This window comes from Papaver somniferum, unplaced genomic scaffold (genome assembly GCF_003573695.1).
Source record: "Papaver somniferum cultivar HN1 unplaced genomic scaffold, ASM357369v1 unplaced-scaffold_132, whole genome shotgun sequence".
Classification (NCBI taxonomy): Eukaryota; Viridiplantae; Streptophyta; class Magnoliopsida; order Ranunculales; family Papaveraceae; genus Papaver; species Papaver somniferum.
Genome location: NW_020622381.1, coordinates 7,148,007 through 7,165,181, shown reverse-complemented (window position 1 = coordinate 7,165,181; position 17,175 = coordinate 7,148,007). Strand labels below are relative to the sequence as shown.

Below are 17,175 nucleotides of genomic sequence, written 5' to 3'. Positions count from 1 at the left end.
CCAGTCAGTCAGTGCTGAACTGCTGATTCATGTTTGACATGTGTACTTACACGTTTTCCCAAGACTTTTTTGGTTTGGCCCAGTAGTCTTATACTCTCTCCAGTCTCCCCTTTGACAGAACTGGCCCTTTTTTTCTTTTGACACAACAAGGCTTTCCTATTTGCTCTCCGCTTGTTACATACCTGTATTGCTTCCTTCGATCAAAAATGAAAAATCACACAGACTACAGTACAGAAACTAGATCATTAGGGAGAGTGAACAGTTTAGTTCATGCCTTCCTTTGGCCATTGGTTTCTAAAAGTTTATACAGCAAAAAGAAAAAGAACAATAGAGACACTCAAGTTTCCTTGGAGGTGGTTGGGATGTAGATAACAAGGGAGGGCAATGGTTTTCTGATTAGGTCTCGAAGAAACGAAGTTCCACCATGGCTTCTCTTTGTTTTGTAGAATACCACGCAACAGCTTTTGCTGATCCAAGAACTTTTAGTGCATATTCAAACGCAAATACAGTATCATCTATACGAGCACCATAGCTCTCTCTACTTTTTGTGTCCAACGCAACTTTTGAATCCATCCGAAAGCTGAACTCTCCAAATATCTGCACAATACATTAAAACCAAAAAGAAGGAAGAAAACTGGGGGTTCAAGGAAACTTTTAGTAAGTACATCCATTTCTCTACAAGTTTCTATTAGGAAACTGGGGGTTCAAGGAAGCTTATACCTGTTGCTGGAGAGAAACTGTGATATCAGGGCAAATTGCCTGCACTGCTTGCATATCCAGTGGTTTTGAGTTGTAAAGATCGCGTGCCAGATTTGTAGTCCCAGTCAAAAATTTGGAACCTGAGGGAAAATCCAGACGAGCATGTAGTCGTGTAAGATCCAAGCAAAGCCTGTGAAAGTTCCCATGCTGAGCAGTACAAGAAATGGTTGCAAATAGATCTGCTAAAATGGCTGATTTGTTATCAGGGCCACCACGAAAACTTATGCCACCAACGCTTTGAGACTCGTCTTCTCCTTGTGATCCAACTGGGTTACCTCCATGAGATGCAGTAATCACCGTACCTACCAGTTGCATAATCAGTAATTTTTTCACAAAAATTAGATTTGGATAGAGATTTATCATAACTTCAAGTCACTAGCGACAAGTTGATTTGTTAAATAGATTCAACTAAATGAATACCCAAATGTAAGAGCATCCGTATCATTGGAAATTCTAAAAAGAACCACCCTAAGATGTCACTGCTTGACACCAGAGTTGACATCATTCAAAACTCAAAGTTGATGGGCCAGGTTCTGTTTACAGCTTACCAATACATCCTGATGCTGAGATATGAGGATCAGAGAGAAATACATCAAAAGGTTGCACCATCTTCAGCTTGCCAGCTTTGCTTCTCCATACGTCAACATTCTTCTTGAACGACAAGGCAGTCTTAACAGATAACCCAGGGAGTAGAGCTTGTGGTATTTGATCAATTTGATTACCTTCAAACTGTTTGGGAGATCCACTATTATGGTGTACACTTAAGTGACAACTAGTGCCAGAATTTGAAGCAACAGACGCCAAATCAACTTCCATCAAAAACGGCACATCCCAGTAGGTACCATGCTTATCAACAAAAAGACCAGGCCATACTGCCTCTGCAGTTAAATTATGCTGCGGAAACTGAAAGAGTGTAAAGAATTAGGCTCTACCCACAAGATGTCTGAAGGAATAGATGGGAAGAACATACTCATGGATGGAAATTGAATGAACCAATAACAAACATGCTCTATAAGTTCAACGATGCTAAGCGAATGTCATAAAAAACTCAGAGATGCTTACACACTACATCGCATAGAGCTTAACAGCAAATATTAGACATGGAGAACTGAACACACTTACCTTGTGGTGAAAAACTGCCTTATTTCGTCGAGACTTCTTATCATCACCACTTAATTCTGAACTCAAAAGTAATGTATCATCTGGTCCGATTGAGATCTCCGAGCACAGCCCAAGAGCATATAATGATTTGTCACAAAAATGTTTCCTTAAGTTCTTACACCAAGAGGAGTCCCGTGGTTGTTGTTTTGAACTCTCTTTCATAGACGCTACTAATTTTTGTACATTGAACTGACCTAACATAGTGGCAAACCTGCATAGCTTTAAACAAAGATTATCATTTAAAATCAACTTTAGTGTGATAAAGATCTTTTCACCTTATTTCTGAGCTGGTCAAAAATAAGGTGGGTTTAGTAAAGAAACAACAAATCTCGAGTACTAATTAAAACACAGGAAGTGCTCTAAACTTCAAACGCTAATGACTTGATATAATTCTAAAGGAATCTAACACTCGCATGTATTTAAGATCTCACTCCTTAAATGGCTCTCGGACTCCCATAATTTGGCACGCATAGCACCATTCTTGCCAACAGCAGGACATTTCAAAACATAAAATTCACCTTTTCAACTCAGTGACTGCTAATCAATTTCCAAACTAGATGTTTCGGCGCCAAATTCTTTACTTAGCAAACAAGAATCCTTACCGAGTTCTAGCTAAGAAATCAGTGAACAACACTCTAACCTAACAAACAAAAATGCTATATCCCGAGTGCAAAGTTTCTCTGTCAAAGGTATTTAAAACCAGTTATCACTAACAAGCTTTCTAACCTAAATGTTTTCCTTGTAGAGTCACTTTTTCTTATCGAATTCCGACTAACCAACAACATTCTAACTTCATGAACAAGATAATCACAATTATACTTAACTACACTGATAATTTTAGATGATAATTTTAAATATGAATGAAACATCAACATATTCAACAGCAAAATGGGGATTCGTTGTTTACCAATTTTCTCCTAAAGGGAGATTAAGAAGGCGTTGAAGTGTAAACCCATTTCCACCTTTATCCAAATCACCAGAATAAGATGGAACAAAAGGCATTGCCATGAAACGTTGCATAAAATCAATTTGTTTAGGTCTTGATAATTTAGTTCCTCTTGATAAACCTAATGGAATAGTTGTATCTCCAGGAATTGGTCTAGCTAATCCATCGACTGTTATTGGTGTTGATATATCAAGATCCCAGAATGCTCCATCCATTGCCCATCTGAGTTTCTTCATTTTCTTAGGGTTTTTGGCGTCTTTGGATTTGACGCCTAAAACCCTAAAGGAAATTATTTTTGAAGAATTGAGTTTCACTCACTTGACATAAACAGCGAAATGAACCAGGAATATCTTATTTTTTCTTGATAATGAAGAGTATATGTTGCCGAATGGGTACGCGCCACCCTACTTGTCCTTCTTACTCGCGGTGGTTTATCCGTATTTTTGATACTCCTAGATTTCCACGAAAGAGATATGATCCCCTTTCGATGTTAAATTGAAAAAAATGATAGTATTTAATTTACATAAACAAAAAATAGATAAAAATGAAAAAATAAATAAACGAAAGTATTGATTTTTTTTTTTTGAAACTGAGAGAATATTAAGTTTGTTATATCCTCGATTTCAGGTAAACTAGAAGCATTTAGGTGATTGATAGATTAAGGTTGTTAGAGCATCTCCAACAGTAGGTCAAAAAATTCTACGTGGATGTCATTATTAGACTCCCATTTATTTAGATTTTATCCCTGGATTTTTATAAGACCTTTTATAAGAAAACTCATCTCCAATAATTAAGGTTATACAATGTATTTTAGATTTAGATAAACATTACGAAAAAATATTTAGCTTGATTCCATATTAAAAATTATTATTTTTTAAATAAAATTGATGACATGGAATTAGTTAAGGGTCATCCGAAGGTGTAGTTAAGACTTTCTTTAACACCTTCGTATTTAATATTTGACCCCTCCTAGTTTGTAGGACCTAACCATTAGAGATACTTTTATAATAAATGAGGGTCTAAAATCCTGCGTGTCATTCAAAAGATATATATTTTCACCCTTTGTTGGAGATGCTCTTATGACTGTCGTATCATTTTTGTGCTCACAGTGGCATTCTAACCCATCATTTTCGTTGTTATTTGCAGCATTGAGAAAGTATTAGGACGTGGGATTCAATTTATATAAGATTTATGGAAGTTGTGCAAAAAATAAGAATCTGAGGAAGGTTTTAAGGGTCAATAACTTTAACATCTGACTTGAAAAGACAACGGTAAATACAAGAAATTAAGATGGAAGGATAATCGTAAAATCTACAATGCAAGTGATAAAAACATGGGAGGATAAAATTGTTGCAAAGATAACAATTGTTGGAGGTTCATGAAACCTATCTGATGAGTTCTTACAAGAGAATATGGCTGTCAATCTGATTTCGAAATCCGATAGTCGTTTCCGATAATCCAGAATCCAATAGGAATTTTTCCGACATAACGGGTATCGCAGGTTAGAATCGGAAAGTTATCGAAATATTTTGGCTTATTGTAACGGAACCAGTAGTATATAAGGGTGAATATCCTTCGTACCTCTAGTCTTTCTCTCGTTAGTCATTCTTGTTCATATTTTCTTCTCTTCGACAGAAACAAAGAAAGAAAAAAACTCACCTCTGAATCTTCTTCTTCTTGTTCTTCCTCCAGACTCCAATCATATCTTTTTCGTCAGAATTAATTCATCTCCTCACCTCTTCTCTAATAGTCTATACTATCTATCACTGTATCAGTGAATCAAATATTAGAAAATTAGAGTTTTCGTAATTCTGTTCAATCTAGGGTTTTCGAATCCAATTTCGAATTCAATTTTGGAAGCTAGGGTTTCTTTCAGAATCCAATTTTGGGTTCAGTTTTGATTTTGAAACTCAATTTTCAATTTGGGGTTTCATAAATTAGGAATTTCATAATTGATTTGTGAAATTAATCATGTCACAAAGTCAAAGAGCATCTAATCATGTTGGTACCTCAATTTCAAGAATCCATCAAGTTTAGTGGCCTCACACTTACAAGAACCAAAAGCAAGTGTTCAAGGTTCATAAATTAACTCAATATTTGTGAGTCGTCCCGTAGAAGAAAGGGCGGAAGAGGAAGATCCACTTGCAGCTGAAGCAAAGAAAAAACTACGTACAACAAGGTCATATGTATGTAATGAATTTAAAAGAATCGTTGTTATAAAGATTTGAGCAGATGGAAAGAAGGTGGTTGAAATTATAGGTGAATGCAACCATTTTAGCAAGAGAATTGAAGCAACAAGTGCAAAAAGAACCAGAAACTTGAGAACACATCTAAATACCTGCAAAAGAAGCCTGAGAATCAGCCTGGACAAAGAAAGAAAACTGTTATTAAAACAGGTAAAACACAAACTAAGTTAGTTAATTGAAAATATGATCCTGATGTTACTTGATTACTTTTTGCTAAGATGATTGTTAAGCATGGTTATCTAATCAATAAGGTTGAGCATTCATATTTTAGAGAGTTTATCAGGTCTCTGAATCTTTCTGCCAAGTGTTACAATAGGAATACAACTAGGGATGACATTATAAAAGTGTATGCTGAGTTCAAACTTCAATTACAAGAACAATTTGATTCAATGAAATATAAATATAGTTTGACAACTGATATATGGACTTGTAAACATATAAAAGATGGTTATTATTGTGTAACATATCATTACATAGATGATGAATGGAAATTGATAAAGAGAACACTAGCATATAGTTTAGTGCCATCACCACATACTGGAGAAGTTCTTGGAAATTTTTTGAAAGCTAGCGCTCTAGATTGAAATATAGTTAATAAGCTTTTTGCTTTAGTTGCTAACAATGCTTGTTCTAATGATGTTATGATGGAAAATCTGAAGACTTGGCTTGACAGCAAGGATTGTCTAGTTCTTGAGGGGGATTTGTTTCAAATGAGGTGTCATATATTGCATTTAGTTGTACTATGTGAGATGAAAGTAGCTGCTGCATTTATAGAAATTATTAAAGATTGTGTGAAATATGATCGGCCAGTCTATATGTGGACACCAGATGCAACTCCACCTTTAAGATACAATTGAATTAAGACATGGATTTGTCAGTTTAGCTGATTGGGATTCTGATTTAACTATACAACCAAGTTCAAGAGAGTGACGACAAGGAATACATATTACTGAGTGTTTGGAAGTGTTTGATGTTACAATTGAAACTATAAAAATTAATGCCTTTGGGACCAACAAAATTTATTAATTAAGCGAGATTATCAATTTAACGAGTTAAAATTTAACTTTTGTAAGTCTAATTAGGATCAAGATATTATATTATTTTAGAAAGATTATTAAATAATGGAGTATTAATTAATGGTGTTTGAACTATATTTCAACTAAATTTGAAGTTATTAAGTATTCAACAACAAATATGTATTAGAATGGGGTCTATGAGATTAATAAGAGCATTAACCAATGGGAATCTAGTCCTCGTGTGTATATCATAGAAATGGGATTGAAGATGAGGTCAAAGTTTGATAACTATAACCTGTTGATGAGAAAAGTTGGAGAAATATTTAGAAGAACCACTAGTTAATAAAGGAATACCCAAAGAGGAAATTCTGTTTGATATATTGAGTTGGTGGAAGAATCATGCTCCTAAGTACCGAACTCTTGCAAAGATTGCAAGAAATGTGTTGGTTGTTCTCGTGACAAGTGTAGCATCAAAATCCATATTTCAGTGCTGGTGGTAAGGTTTTTACAACACATAGAAGTTCATTAGCTCCATATGCTATTCAAGTACTTTTCTCAAGTGATTGGCTGCCAGATCTCAATGACAATGCTAATACCAGTTAATAATTTTCATTTAAATCATTTCCTTTCCTTTCATATTTCTTGCACTGCCAACTAACTCATCTCAGTTTATTTGAAATGTAGATGTACTTTGAAGTTTGAATCATAAGGAGTAAGGAAAGATTAAAGCATGCTGTCGGATGCATACAAGTTGCAATACACACATGTCAGTTCAAGGATCTTTTTTTTTTTTTTGCATTTCTTTTTCTTTTTCAAAAACATAAAATATGTAAATTTGAAACATTTGTGTGTGTTTTCTTTGTGTTTGAACTGAAAAACAAGTTATTCTGATTTCTGTCAGATAACAAAAGTTTTCGGAAAATGTCTGATAACCTTAACGAAACAGAATTGGCTGGGATTTTTGAGATTCCATCGTAAGTTATCGGATACCCGATAAGTTATCGTAAAGGAACCCGCTGAGCCAATTTCCATCTCGATAAGTATTATATAATTAACACAAGTTCACTTGCTCAAATTTCTGCTCTCAAGTTTCTTTTTCTCTTTAGGCGTTTGTTTCTCAATGACAAATGTCATTAAATGGAAATTTCATGTAATTTTCAATTTTCATTTTCACTTTTCTAGATTTTTTCTGACCAAAACAAGTTTACAAGAGTTGCCAATGCAAATATTTGTAACATTCCTTTATGGTCTCATCACACATTTATTTTATATACGGGTTCCATCATGTATAAAAATAGGTGTTGTGTAAGGTCATGCTTGGATCACAACAACATCAAAAAAGGGGATATTTAATATTTGGTACCCAGCAAATGACCAACACATTGCTTTGGTACCCACCATTTCAAATATTAAGGGTTGGTACCTGGATCCATGAGAGACTGTCAAGTCAAACCCTTGACCCGACCATACTAAAACGCCCGTAACAGAAGTCGTGGTATTACATTATTGTCGTTACCAATATTAAAATTGACCTGGGTTGTCCTAACGGCTGGTTAGAGTCATGATACGTGTTTCAATCTGGACGATGATTCACACGTGTGCCATTTTTAACGGTCACGATGAGATCTCGACAGGTTAGATAAAAGAAACACCTTCTACCCTAATCCTTTCGATTATCGAGCAAAAATAGAACTAGGGTTTGCAGTGAAGACGAAATGGCGATTTTTACAGATTTCAAGTGATTTCGATTGATTTCGAGTGATTTCCATGTTTAATCCTAAGGTTTCGTTAGATCTACCACTGAAACCAGTTTGATAAGATTGATAACTTTAATTTTGTTTATTGGAAGACAAAAAGGACCAAATCGAAGACAAAAAGAACCAAATGGAAGACAAAATCAAGAGATTATCGAGACACAGTAAGGTAATTTCGGAACACAGTCTATTTGATTTTAATTTGGGATTGTGAAATTAGGGTTTTATTAGATGCGAAATAGGGATTGTAAATTAGGGTTTTCATTGTTTATTGATTCTACTGTTAATGATAAACTTTTTCTTTTGTTTTCTTCATAAAGAACAAGATGATGTTGTTGTTTAAAGAGACAAAATCAATCTTTTTTAGCTGTTTAGTAGTTGTTGTTATGTCAATTTTGTATTTTCATCTGATGGTCCCTTCCTTTACTGTTTTTTTGTCAGAAATGGTGGGTTCTGTAGGAGGAATTTTTTTTTTCCCCACTAAAGATGGATATCTGGCTGATTCTCAAAGGGTAAGAAAGATACTCGTTTGAATAAGAAGAGAGTTGATTGTGTGTTGGAGGAAGAGCTTGATTGGTTATCTCAGCTAAATAAGTTTAATGAGACAGGCAGAGTTATTGAATTGGATGATGAAGTAGCAGATACTGCAGTTAATGAAGGTAGTATGATTCAGTTGCAGGTGCTAGTACAGGGTTTAGAGATGATGAAGTAGCAGAGACAACAATTAATGAAGGTAGTAAAGGTGTTAACTCAGTTGCAGGTGTTGGTACAGGGGTTAGGAAAGTTGTTAGGAAGAAGGTTGCTAGTAAAAGTGGTAAAGGTGTTAGTAAAGGTTCAGTACATGGTGATGTAAATGCTGCTGAAGTACATGAAGCTGTAAATGTTGGTTCAGTTAATGAAGATGTAAATGCACAAGTGACAGGGTTAGTAGATGATGTAAATGCAGTAGAAGGTGGTCACTCAGGTGGAGCCTTCACAACCTCAAGATTCAGTGGTACCACCAGCTAGACCAAGACCAAACATTAATAGTTGTGATCCTGAAGAAGGCTACCATTCTGACTTTGATGAGGAACCTGAAGAGGAGGCATTCCCAGATGAGGAGGAATTTGAAGATGATCTTGCAACTCAGATCATAAATGTTTTAAGGTCAACTGCAGAGTACAAGGCATATGGTAAGAAAAGTGGAAGAGTTTATGAGGAAGAAGAGATAAATAAGTGGAATACTGATACCACTATACTGGATGAGTGTTGGGTAGGACAGGAATGGGCCACTTATCAGCACTGTAAGGACTATATCAAAGATCAACAAATCTTCCAAAACTTTGATATAAAGCAACTGAAAAACACTCGTGTCAAACAGTCATATGAATGTGTGCACAAGAAATCCCAAGGCCGTAAGCGGAAGATATATTGTTCAGCATATGACAAGACTTCTTTTAAGTGTAAAAGTGGTTGTTTTGAGCACACCTGTTCCACTACCCATGGGATAATAAATCCCATTGCAAAAGAAAGGTACTGTCTCATCACATGCCCTTTATTCTTTTGACTTTGTTCTTTTTTCTTTTAACTTTTGATTGTTACTTTAACTTTATGAATATGTATTGTTTTGCAGATGCGCATTTAGAATGATGTTGGAGAAGTTTAAAGATCACCCAAACTTCAAACCTAAAGACTGCCAGTCAGAAATCAAGTTGGCACATGGAGTGCAGATCTCATACATGACTGCATGGCATGCTAGGTATCTCTGTATAGAGAGGGTGTTAGGTAATTTTGAAGAGAGTTACAGTTTTCTCCCTGAGTTCTACAAACAACTTCTGAAGAAAAATCCTGGTAGTGTTGCTGCTTGTAAATGGGATGCAGATGGCAAGTTTTTGAATTTTTGTATCGCTTACAAATGTAGCATAGATGGATTTATAAATGGAGGTAGACCTTTGTTAGGGTTAGATGGTGCTCATCTGAATGGAAAGTATGGTGGTTTTGTATTAGCTATCATAGCTTTTTTATGGACACAATGGGTTATTTCCAATTGCTATCTTTTTGTGTAGATCTGAGACCAAGGAAAATTGGATAGAACTTCCTAGAATCATGGCACCATATCTGAAACAGCACAAAAGGGCTTTGACCTTTATTTCTGATAGGCAGAAGGGACTTAAAGCTGGTGTTGATGTAAATTTTAGTGATGTCAACCACTACCACAGGTATTTCATGAGGCATATATGGAAGAACATGAAGAAGTACCATCCTGGACAACACATGGAGAGTTTGTCTTAGAATGCAGCTAAGGCATATACCACACCTGAATTTGAAGGGTATATGGAAAGGATTGGTGAGGCAAAGGAGGCTGCAAAGATGTATTTGGAGAAGGAAGAGGTGGAGCATTGGGCTAGAAGATACTTTGATTTTTCATGCAAGTGTGAGCACTTCACTAGCAACTTTAGTGAAGCTTTCAACTCTTGGATTTTGGATATCAGGGGTCTTCCAGTATGCAAGTTATTGCAAGTTTCACCTCATGATGATGAAGTTAATGTTTGATAGAAAGGAGCAAGGTGAAGGGTATGTTGATGGAGGTGTTGTACCAAGAGCAGAGAAGATATACAAGGAAAACAGAGACAAGGCTTGTTTTTTTAACAGAGTTCCCTCCACTCAACATGAATGGTCTGTTGTAGATGCACATGGTAACAGCTGGAGTGTACACTTGTTACAGCATACATGTGATTGCCACTATTGGAAAATGACAGGAATTCCTCGTCCACATGTTATACAAGCATCTTTCTACAACAAAAATGCTGACTGGAAAATGTTAGTGTGTTTTTTCCTTTTTATTCTTTCATTTTACTTCATGAAATATGTCTCTTACTCTTACTCTATTTTGCAGGTTGCTTGATCCTTATCACAGTGTGGCCAACTATAGACAACAATATGCTGGATATGTTGGAACAATGCCGGATCAGAGAAGATGGCCTAAGCCTCAGGTGAATGTAAATTTTACTTTCAAATGTATCCCTTGCTTTGTTGTTTAACTATTGTTTCTAATGCTGAATTATGTTATTTTGTAGCCTGATGCTGAAGGAAAGGTGTTCAAGGTTCTTGCACCACCATTTGCAAGACCTCTTGGAAGGCCCAGATCACAAAGAAGAAAGGATGCTGATGAGGGTGGCAGTAACAAAAACACCAAACAATGTGGGAAATGTGGTGTAATTGGTCACTACAGATCAACTTGTACAGGGTTAACAGCTGAGCAAATTGCAGAGAGGGGAGGAGGTATGGTATTTTATTTTGCTATTGTTCTCATAATCTTGAACACCATTTTTTGTTACTAACTATTGTTTCTCTTTTCTATGTAGTTTCTACTGATTTGACAGGTCCACATAAGAGGAGAACAGCTGCTAGGGACTTTGAAAATTCCAGGCCTTCACCTCCTAGTGAACCAAGAACCATTTCTCCTGAAGACTTTTTAGTGACTGACCCTTCAACAATTGATACAAGTACTGCTGGTAGAAGGGGAAGAAAGAAAAGCACCAACAGAGGTGCCTGGTCAGCTGCTAACTATGGTGCCAGCTCAGCTTCCACATCAGCACCAATGCAAGCAACATCAGCTCAAATTCCAACTTCAATGCCAGCTAACACACCAGCTGAACACAATTATGTTGGTATGCCAAGAGGTGGCAGTATAGGAGGTAGAAGAGGTGGAAATGCAGGTGGGAGAGTGGCCAGGGGTGCTGAGTATTTGTTATTTGGTGAAGGAGGTGTTGATGGTGTGGAACCAACCTCTGTTCAACCAGTTTGGATGCCACCAGGTACATCCACAACCACCACTACAAGAGGAAGGAATAGGGGAAGACCAACAAATGCTGAGAAAAGAAATATGGTGCACAGGAGACATGGGACAGTTTTTGGTGTTGGAATTTTGAATCCTAACGATACTCTGAACCCACCAAGAGGAACTACACCTGTTTTTAGAGCACCGAGAGTTCAGGTATTACAAGAGGATGATTTCCTTATAAAATTCTGATGTACTTTGTGTTTTAGTGTTTGATGTTTGAGTATTTCAACATATGCAGGTGGAACCACAGGCAGCAATACCACAAGTTACGGAACCAGATCACCAACCCACTTCTCTGCAGAACACGTGTAATCAATAGAGCTGAAGGTGTTGAAAGAGTAATAATGAGAACTGGTGGATGCAGGACAAGAGGTGGAGTTTTTTCTAACATACCAAGGGGTGGACCATCATCAACACAACCACACAAGAGAAAGGAACCTGTTGACAGTCACTCTTCACCAGTTAGAAAGAGCAACAGAATTTGTGGTGGGCAAGGTAAGAAATTGAATGGTCTTAGCATTGACCTCACTGAGGATGATTGAATCTCATTAGCACTGATCACAGAATTTCAGTCACACTAAACATAGTATCCCTATATATTACCAACACTAGTTTTATTTAAATGCTTTTGGACATGTTTAAATCATGTTGTATGAATGCAGACAACTACTTTCAACTGTTTAACTATTAATGCAGTATTATGTTCTCTATGATCTTGTATTACATTCATGGTTGTCTTTATAGATTAAGAACATAACTTTCATTCATGGATTAAAGTACAACTACAGGACACTATAGATAACAGTACAACACACTTGAAAACAATAGGAAAACATTACTAGATAAACTTTACTAGATAAAAGTTGTTGTAAATAGTAAAGGCATGATCATTAGGATGCTTTCATTCTATTTCTGTAGTTTTTGCAACATTGCAAATGCTCCACACAGCTCACAGTGCAGGTATGCCTCATTCATTGTATCAGGTTGACAACTTTTACCTAATTTCATTATGTTGTTGCAACCTGCAATGCAGTCAATGCCTTTCCAAGGGCATGGATTAGCAAAGTGATCATTAGCATTGCAGCTGTAACAAGTATTTTTCACCTTTACCTTAACCTTTGTTGTAAATGCACTGCATATATTATTCATATCATCAGATTTCTTCTTCTTACTGGTAGGCGATGATTTCATTATTTGGTCACTGACCATAGCAGCCTCATGTGATGCCATATAATCCACAAGACTTATGGCATATATTGCACTTCAGAAATCTGTTTTCTGGATGCTCTCGTCTTGGATACTCTGATAGGCCTGGTTCCATGACATTCTTCAGTGGGGCAAGGTAAGTTGGACCATATGCAGTTGGTTCTCATGTGTCCCTTTGTCTGACAGAGCTCACAAGTTTCTTTTGTTGCATTCTTAGCATCATCAAGCCACAAAAAACCTACACAATGAGGAAACTGACACTTTAAGCACATTTTACCCTTGCTTAGAGCTAAATCACTCTGCAACAACATCCTAATACCAATACATCCAGGTTCAGTGCATTTGGTATATGTCCATGGGCATGTTTTGGCTATATGACCTACATAGTCACATTGCTGACACACCTACAAAACAATAGTTAAGTCATGATCTTGAAAAAAATAGTTATGATCTTGAAAAAATTGACACACTTACTCGATATTCAAGTCTGGAAGATGATGCCATCACTTCAGTTGTGATCTTCAAAGAAAATTTACAGGTGTAGGGTGTTTCAAAAAAAAAAAGGGTGTTAGAGCATAGCTCGGTTGAACCCACCAAGCGTTGGTATGTCAAGTTTGGTTGTCATATTTTAGTGAATCAAAACTCATTTTAAGAGTCTCTTGATTATATACTAGAGTCAACTTCGTATAGGTTCGCTTGAAATTATTAGGATATGAGACATTACAAGTATTGGACGATGATAGGTGTTGTAAACACCTTGATTTTATATCTATGTTTATGCTTTCTTTACTAGTTTTCTTGTAAAATATGTATCTTATGTTTGCTTTTGAGTGTTTAGGTACTTTTGAGTCATTTGGAGCAAAAGAAGGGGAAATCATCCATTTGGAGCATAAAACGCAAAAAGGTCAATTCATAGGCGAATGATCCATGGAGCCGGTTTAGGTCGCAAGGAGTGAAGAATGAACTGTCAGTTTTCTGAGACTGACAGGCCAAATAGTAATTGGATAGCCTTTATCCGAGTTCTGGGTGCCTAGAGTAATCTGAATACCCCTTATCTGCTTCTCCCGAGTGGCTGTATCATTCCAGTTCTCTTACCCTAAAATTCAGAGAAGAGTTTCTCTTCTCAGTATTTTCTTTGCCTGAAATTTAGTGTGAAAAATAGGTGCAGCTACAGAGAAATCGATGAAGAGATGTCGAGAAGAAAAAGTAAGAAGTGGAGCTGTTAACAGTAGATTGATTGTCTGCTGATGAATGAGATGCCGTGAATTACTGGAAGTTTTGAAAGAGATCTGAAAATTGGGAGATTGAGGAAGTAACTGAAGTTGCTAATGTTGATGTGAACCAGAAAGAAAGGGGATTTCGTGTGTTGAATCTGGGAATGGTTTTGATTCTAAGAAGAAACAAATGGGGTTCTGGTGATGAAATTGATATGGGATTGAATTGAGTTACAACCATGGATGGATTAGAATTGATTTGAGATATTGCTGCCGTCGATTGAAAGAAGATGGTGGTTGTAATGGGTTTGTGGTAGTGGATCGAAAGAGTTGCTGTTGTAACTGAAATAGAAGAATGGGTATTGTTGTTGGTGATAATCAAGGGTAATTGATGAATTCAGAAAGGAAATTGAGGCTCTGAAATGGTTGAATGAATGGGTGATTGGAAGGAAGATAGAGATTACAGGGTCATGGTGGGTTTGATGTGAAGATGGGTTCGAATTGAGTTTGAACCAGAAATTGAAGAACGATTGCTGCTGTAGCCAATTTGTGATTGATTTAAGGAAACAAGATCCTAATAGTTTTCTGTAGAAGAATAAGAACATTTAGGGTTTGTGGTTGAATTGAGATTGGGGTTTAATGAACTCCAAGGCAGAGAAGACCAAGGATCTGTTGCTGTTCAGATGGGGTTTGCAGTGATGAATTAGCAGATGGGTTTCAGTGGATTCATGAAGCTGAAAAGGATAATGGAATGAGTACTGGTGGTGTTGGTGGAACTCGATTTCTGGTGATTGATGCTTATGAAATGGAATCTGGTAGTGGGTTCTGATGAAATGGTGGATTTGAGAAGTTAGAGCTGCAATTCAGGCTGGTGATGGCAAGAATATAAGAACAAGAAGAGTGAATTGCAGCTGAAATGGAATTGTTGTGCAGCTGGGACTTGAGCTCTGGAGGTGGTGTAGCTGAACTGAAGTGATATGACTGAGAGTTGCAGCTGCAGTTGCAAGCAAAGGCAAAGCTGAATGGGTAAAACTGAAGGCAGGCAGCTAAGCAGTATTGCAGGTCATGACTGATTCAACTGGTGGTGCTGTCTTGAAGTTGCAAGTAGTTGTTCAATGAGAAGTAGTATTACGGGGTCGGAGTTTGAAAGACATCTGATGTTGATGTTGAGAGCTTGGAGTTGATGCTGTGCACTGTTGTTTTGAGATTGACCTGATATATTGCAGGTGATCTTGGTGTTGGATGATGGTGACAGGTTCTGGTAGGATCATGAATTTGGGTTGCAGTTGAAGGTTGAATTAGAGATGCAGCTGGTTATAAATCTTGTTGTGATATGTGTTGCCGCAACTATGTATTGTTGCAGTCGAGTTGAAGCGAAGAATGTATGAGGTTGTAGCTGAAATTATGGGGAATTGCAGGTCTGGATTGCAATACAGAGTTGATTTGATGGCATAAGGGTGGAGGCATTGCAGTTAAAGAGGTGCAGGTAACTGGTGGTGATGCTGTGTTGCAGGCAAGACTGAACTGCAGAATGGTTTGTTGAGCATGAATTAAGCCAAGAAACAAGTGAACTGCAGTGGAGATTATGTGTGCAGCTGCAGAATGGTGTTGGCACTGATGGCCTTGTTGCAGCCTCTGTGTTGTCTGCAGGATTGGGAAGTATGTGTATGTTATTGATGGGAACAGGTGGTAGTAGTGCTGTTGTAATTGGTTTACAAGCTTGGGCTCAAGGGAATGATGCTGGAATTGAAAGCACTGGTGGACTTAAGCGGAACTGGGATTACAAATGGAGTTAAAGCTACAGATGCTTGTGCTAATCTGAGGTTGCAGTTGCAGCTGTTGTAGCTGTGAGAGTTAGTGGAGTTATGGAATGAATGTGTTGCAGGTGTTGGGATTGGAAGATCTGGGTTGCAGTTGTTGTTGCAATCAAGAGGAGCTGAAATGATGCTGGTGGTAGTGTAGTATGCAGTGACTAGTACTTGGTATGAGGCAGTGAAGTTGGCAGTGTAGTGGACTGAGCTACTGAGAAGATATGCAGATGATGGAGGTGATGTAGCGTCATCTTGGCTGCGGTGAAGCTGTGATGTGCAGTGATTATGCAATGCACAGCTCTGGCCTGTGCAAGACTGCATAGCTCAGGCCTAAGCTATTCAGCCCATTCAGCCTAAAGATCTCAGCTGGCTCATGGTCCGACTCTCTGGCTCACGTAACCCGGTTGACTCGGTGTGACTCACTGAGCTTGACCGTGCTGTCTCGGTTGACCGGTTACCGTATGGACTTTGCCGGTCACCTGAGATACTTAATCCGGCCAAATTCCGGCGTCGACACCAGTTTTCCGGAGACATATTTTTGGCAGAATTTTTACGTGGGTGTTTCTATGGGCTTGTTGGACCACTTGGACTTTGGGCTTTGAAGACCTAGTTTTGGAAACAAGGAGAGCTACAAAAAGGGAAGTTTTCTACTTCCTTTGGATGACGTATTTTTTTACTTGGAGTTTTGGAGGAGAGCGGTGATTCTACTAGGGTTTGTTTTCGTATATTTTTCATTTCTTTATTTTATGAAAATGATTATGATGAACTCCATTACTATGAGTAACACAATTATTAGTTATGGGATAAAAGTTGATTTCTCAAGCATGATATTTAAATCAGTGGATTAGTTTTGTCTCAACTTTATTGTTTATGATTCATGGTTTGTATTGTTATATGATTTGATTGTTTGTTTGGTCGAGTCCGGAATCAATCCGATTTTCATTTATTTCTAAAGCTATATTAGGGTTTTCAATATGAAAAAGTTGTTTATCCCTGATTCTAAGTAGCATAATTGTGGGTAGTGCTTGTAGTGATATATCCTACTAGTCACAAATGAATCATAACCTTGGTCAAATCGAATTAGTGTTTTTACACGTTTGATTGCCTTGATTAGTCTTATTCCATAAAACTTAAAGCTTTTAGGGAGTTAAACTTAATTGTGCTTTTACACTTTAGGTTGCTTTCTAGGAAGAATTCACATATGCATCTTTTAATGTGGTTGTGATGAAATCAGGGAAT

The 17,175-nt window shown here is 37.2% G+C and overlaps 2 protein-coding genes across 6 annotated transcripts; one reads left to right on the top strand and one right to left on the bottom strand.

Annotated features, from left to right (window-relative positions):
• Window positions 1–229: 229 nt before the first annotated feature.
• LOC113333259 (protein TRIGALACTOSYLDIACYLGLYCEROL 4, chloroplastic-like) lies at window positions 230–3,388 on the bottom strand. Of its 2 annotated transcripts, none has more exons than XM_026579777.1 (5): window positions 2,828–3,388; window positions 1,882–2,131; window positions 1,308–1,653; window positions 721–1,061; window positions 230–597 (listed from the first exon to the last, which is right to left on the bottom strand). In XM_026579777.1, exons 1-5 carry the CDS (start codon window positions 3,100–3,102, stop codon window positions 397–399), a joined length of 1,413 nt encoding a protein of 470 aa, XP_026435562.1. In that variant the 5' UTR covers window positions 3,103–3,388; the 3' UTR covers window positions 230–396. The 2 variants fall into 2 exon arrangements, with proteins under 2 accessions (XP_026435562.1, XP_026435561.1); XM_026579776.1 differs by having other exon boundaries at window positions 1,308–1,662; window positions 2,828–3,377.
• Window positions 3,389–7,815: 4,427 nt separating this feature from the next.
• Window positions 7,816–16,758, top strand: LOC113332692. 4 transcript variants are annotated; one of them, XM_026579213.1, is made up of 9 exons: window positions 7,816–8,051; window positions 8,324–9,394; window positions 9,495–10,681; window positions 10,758–10,854; window positions 10,939–11,143; window positions 11,227–11,858; window positions 11,944–12,200; window positions 12,973–13,047; window positions 13,750–16,756. In XM_026579213.1, the coding sequence occupies exons 3-7, from the start codon at window positions 10,155–10,157 to the stop codon at window positions 12,022–12,024; spliced, it is 1,542 nt and encodes a 513-aa protein (XP_026434998.1). In that variant the 5' UTR covers window positions 7,816–8,051; window positions 8,324–9,394; window positions 9,495–10,154; the 3' UTR covers window positions 12,025–12,200; window positions 12,973–13,047; window positions 13,750–16,756. The 4 variants fall into 4 exon arrangements, with proteins under 4 accessions (XP_026434998.1, XP_026434997.1, XP_026434995.1 ...); XM_026579212.1 differs by having other exon boundaries at window positions 12,884–13,047; XM_026579210.1 differs by having other exon boundaries at window positions 11,944–13,047; window positions 13,750–16,758.
• Window positions 16,759–17,175: the final 417 nt, after the last annotated feature.

Bases quoted from the DNA above. Each gene is read 5' to 3' on its own strand.
- LOC113333259 (XM_026579776.1), bottom strand. From the start codon at position 3,102: ATGAAGAAACTCAGATGGGCAATGGATGGAGCATTCTGGGATCTTGAT. The intron at 1,062-1,307 runs GTAAGCTGTAAA...TGCAACTGGTAG, and splicing joins CTCAGCATCAGGATGTATTG to GTACGGTGATTACTGCATCT. The intron at 598-720 runs GTATAAGCTTCC...TGTATTGTGCAG, and splicing joins CAGTTTCTCTCCAGCAACAG to ATATTTGGAGAGTTCAGCTT.
- LOC113332692 (XM_026579210.1), top strand. From the start codon at position 10,155: ATGCAGCTAAGGCATATACCACACCTGAATTTGAAGGGTATATGGAAA. The intron at 10,682-10,757 runs GTTAGTGTGTTT...TCTATTTTGCAG, and splicing joins AAAAATGCTGACTGGAAAAT to GTTGCTTGATCCTTATCACA. The intron at 11,859-11,943 runs GTATTACAAGAG...CAACATATGCAG, and splicing joins TTAGAGCACCGAGAGTTCAG to GTGGAACCACAGGCAGCAAT.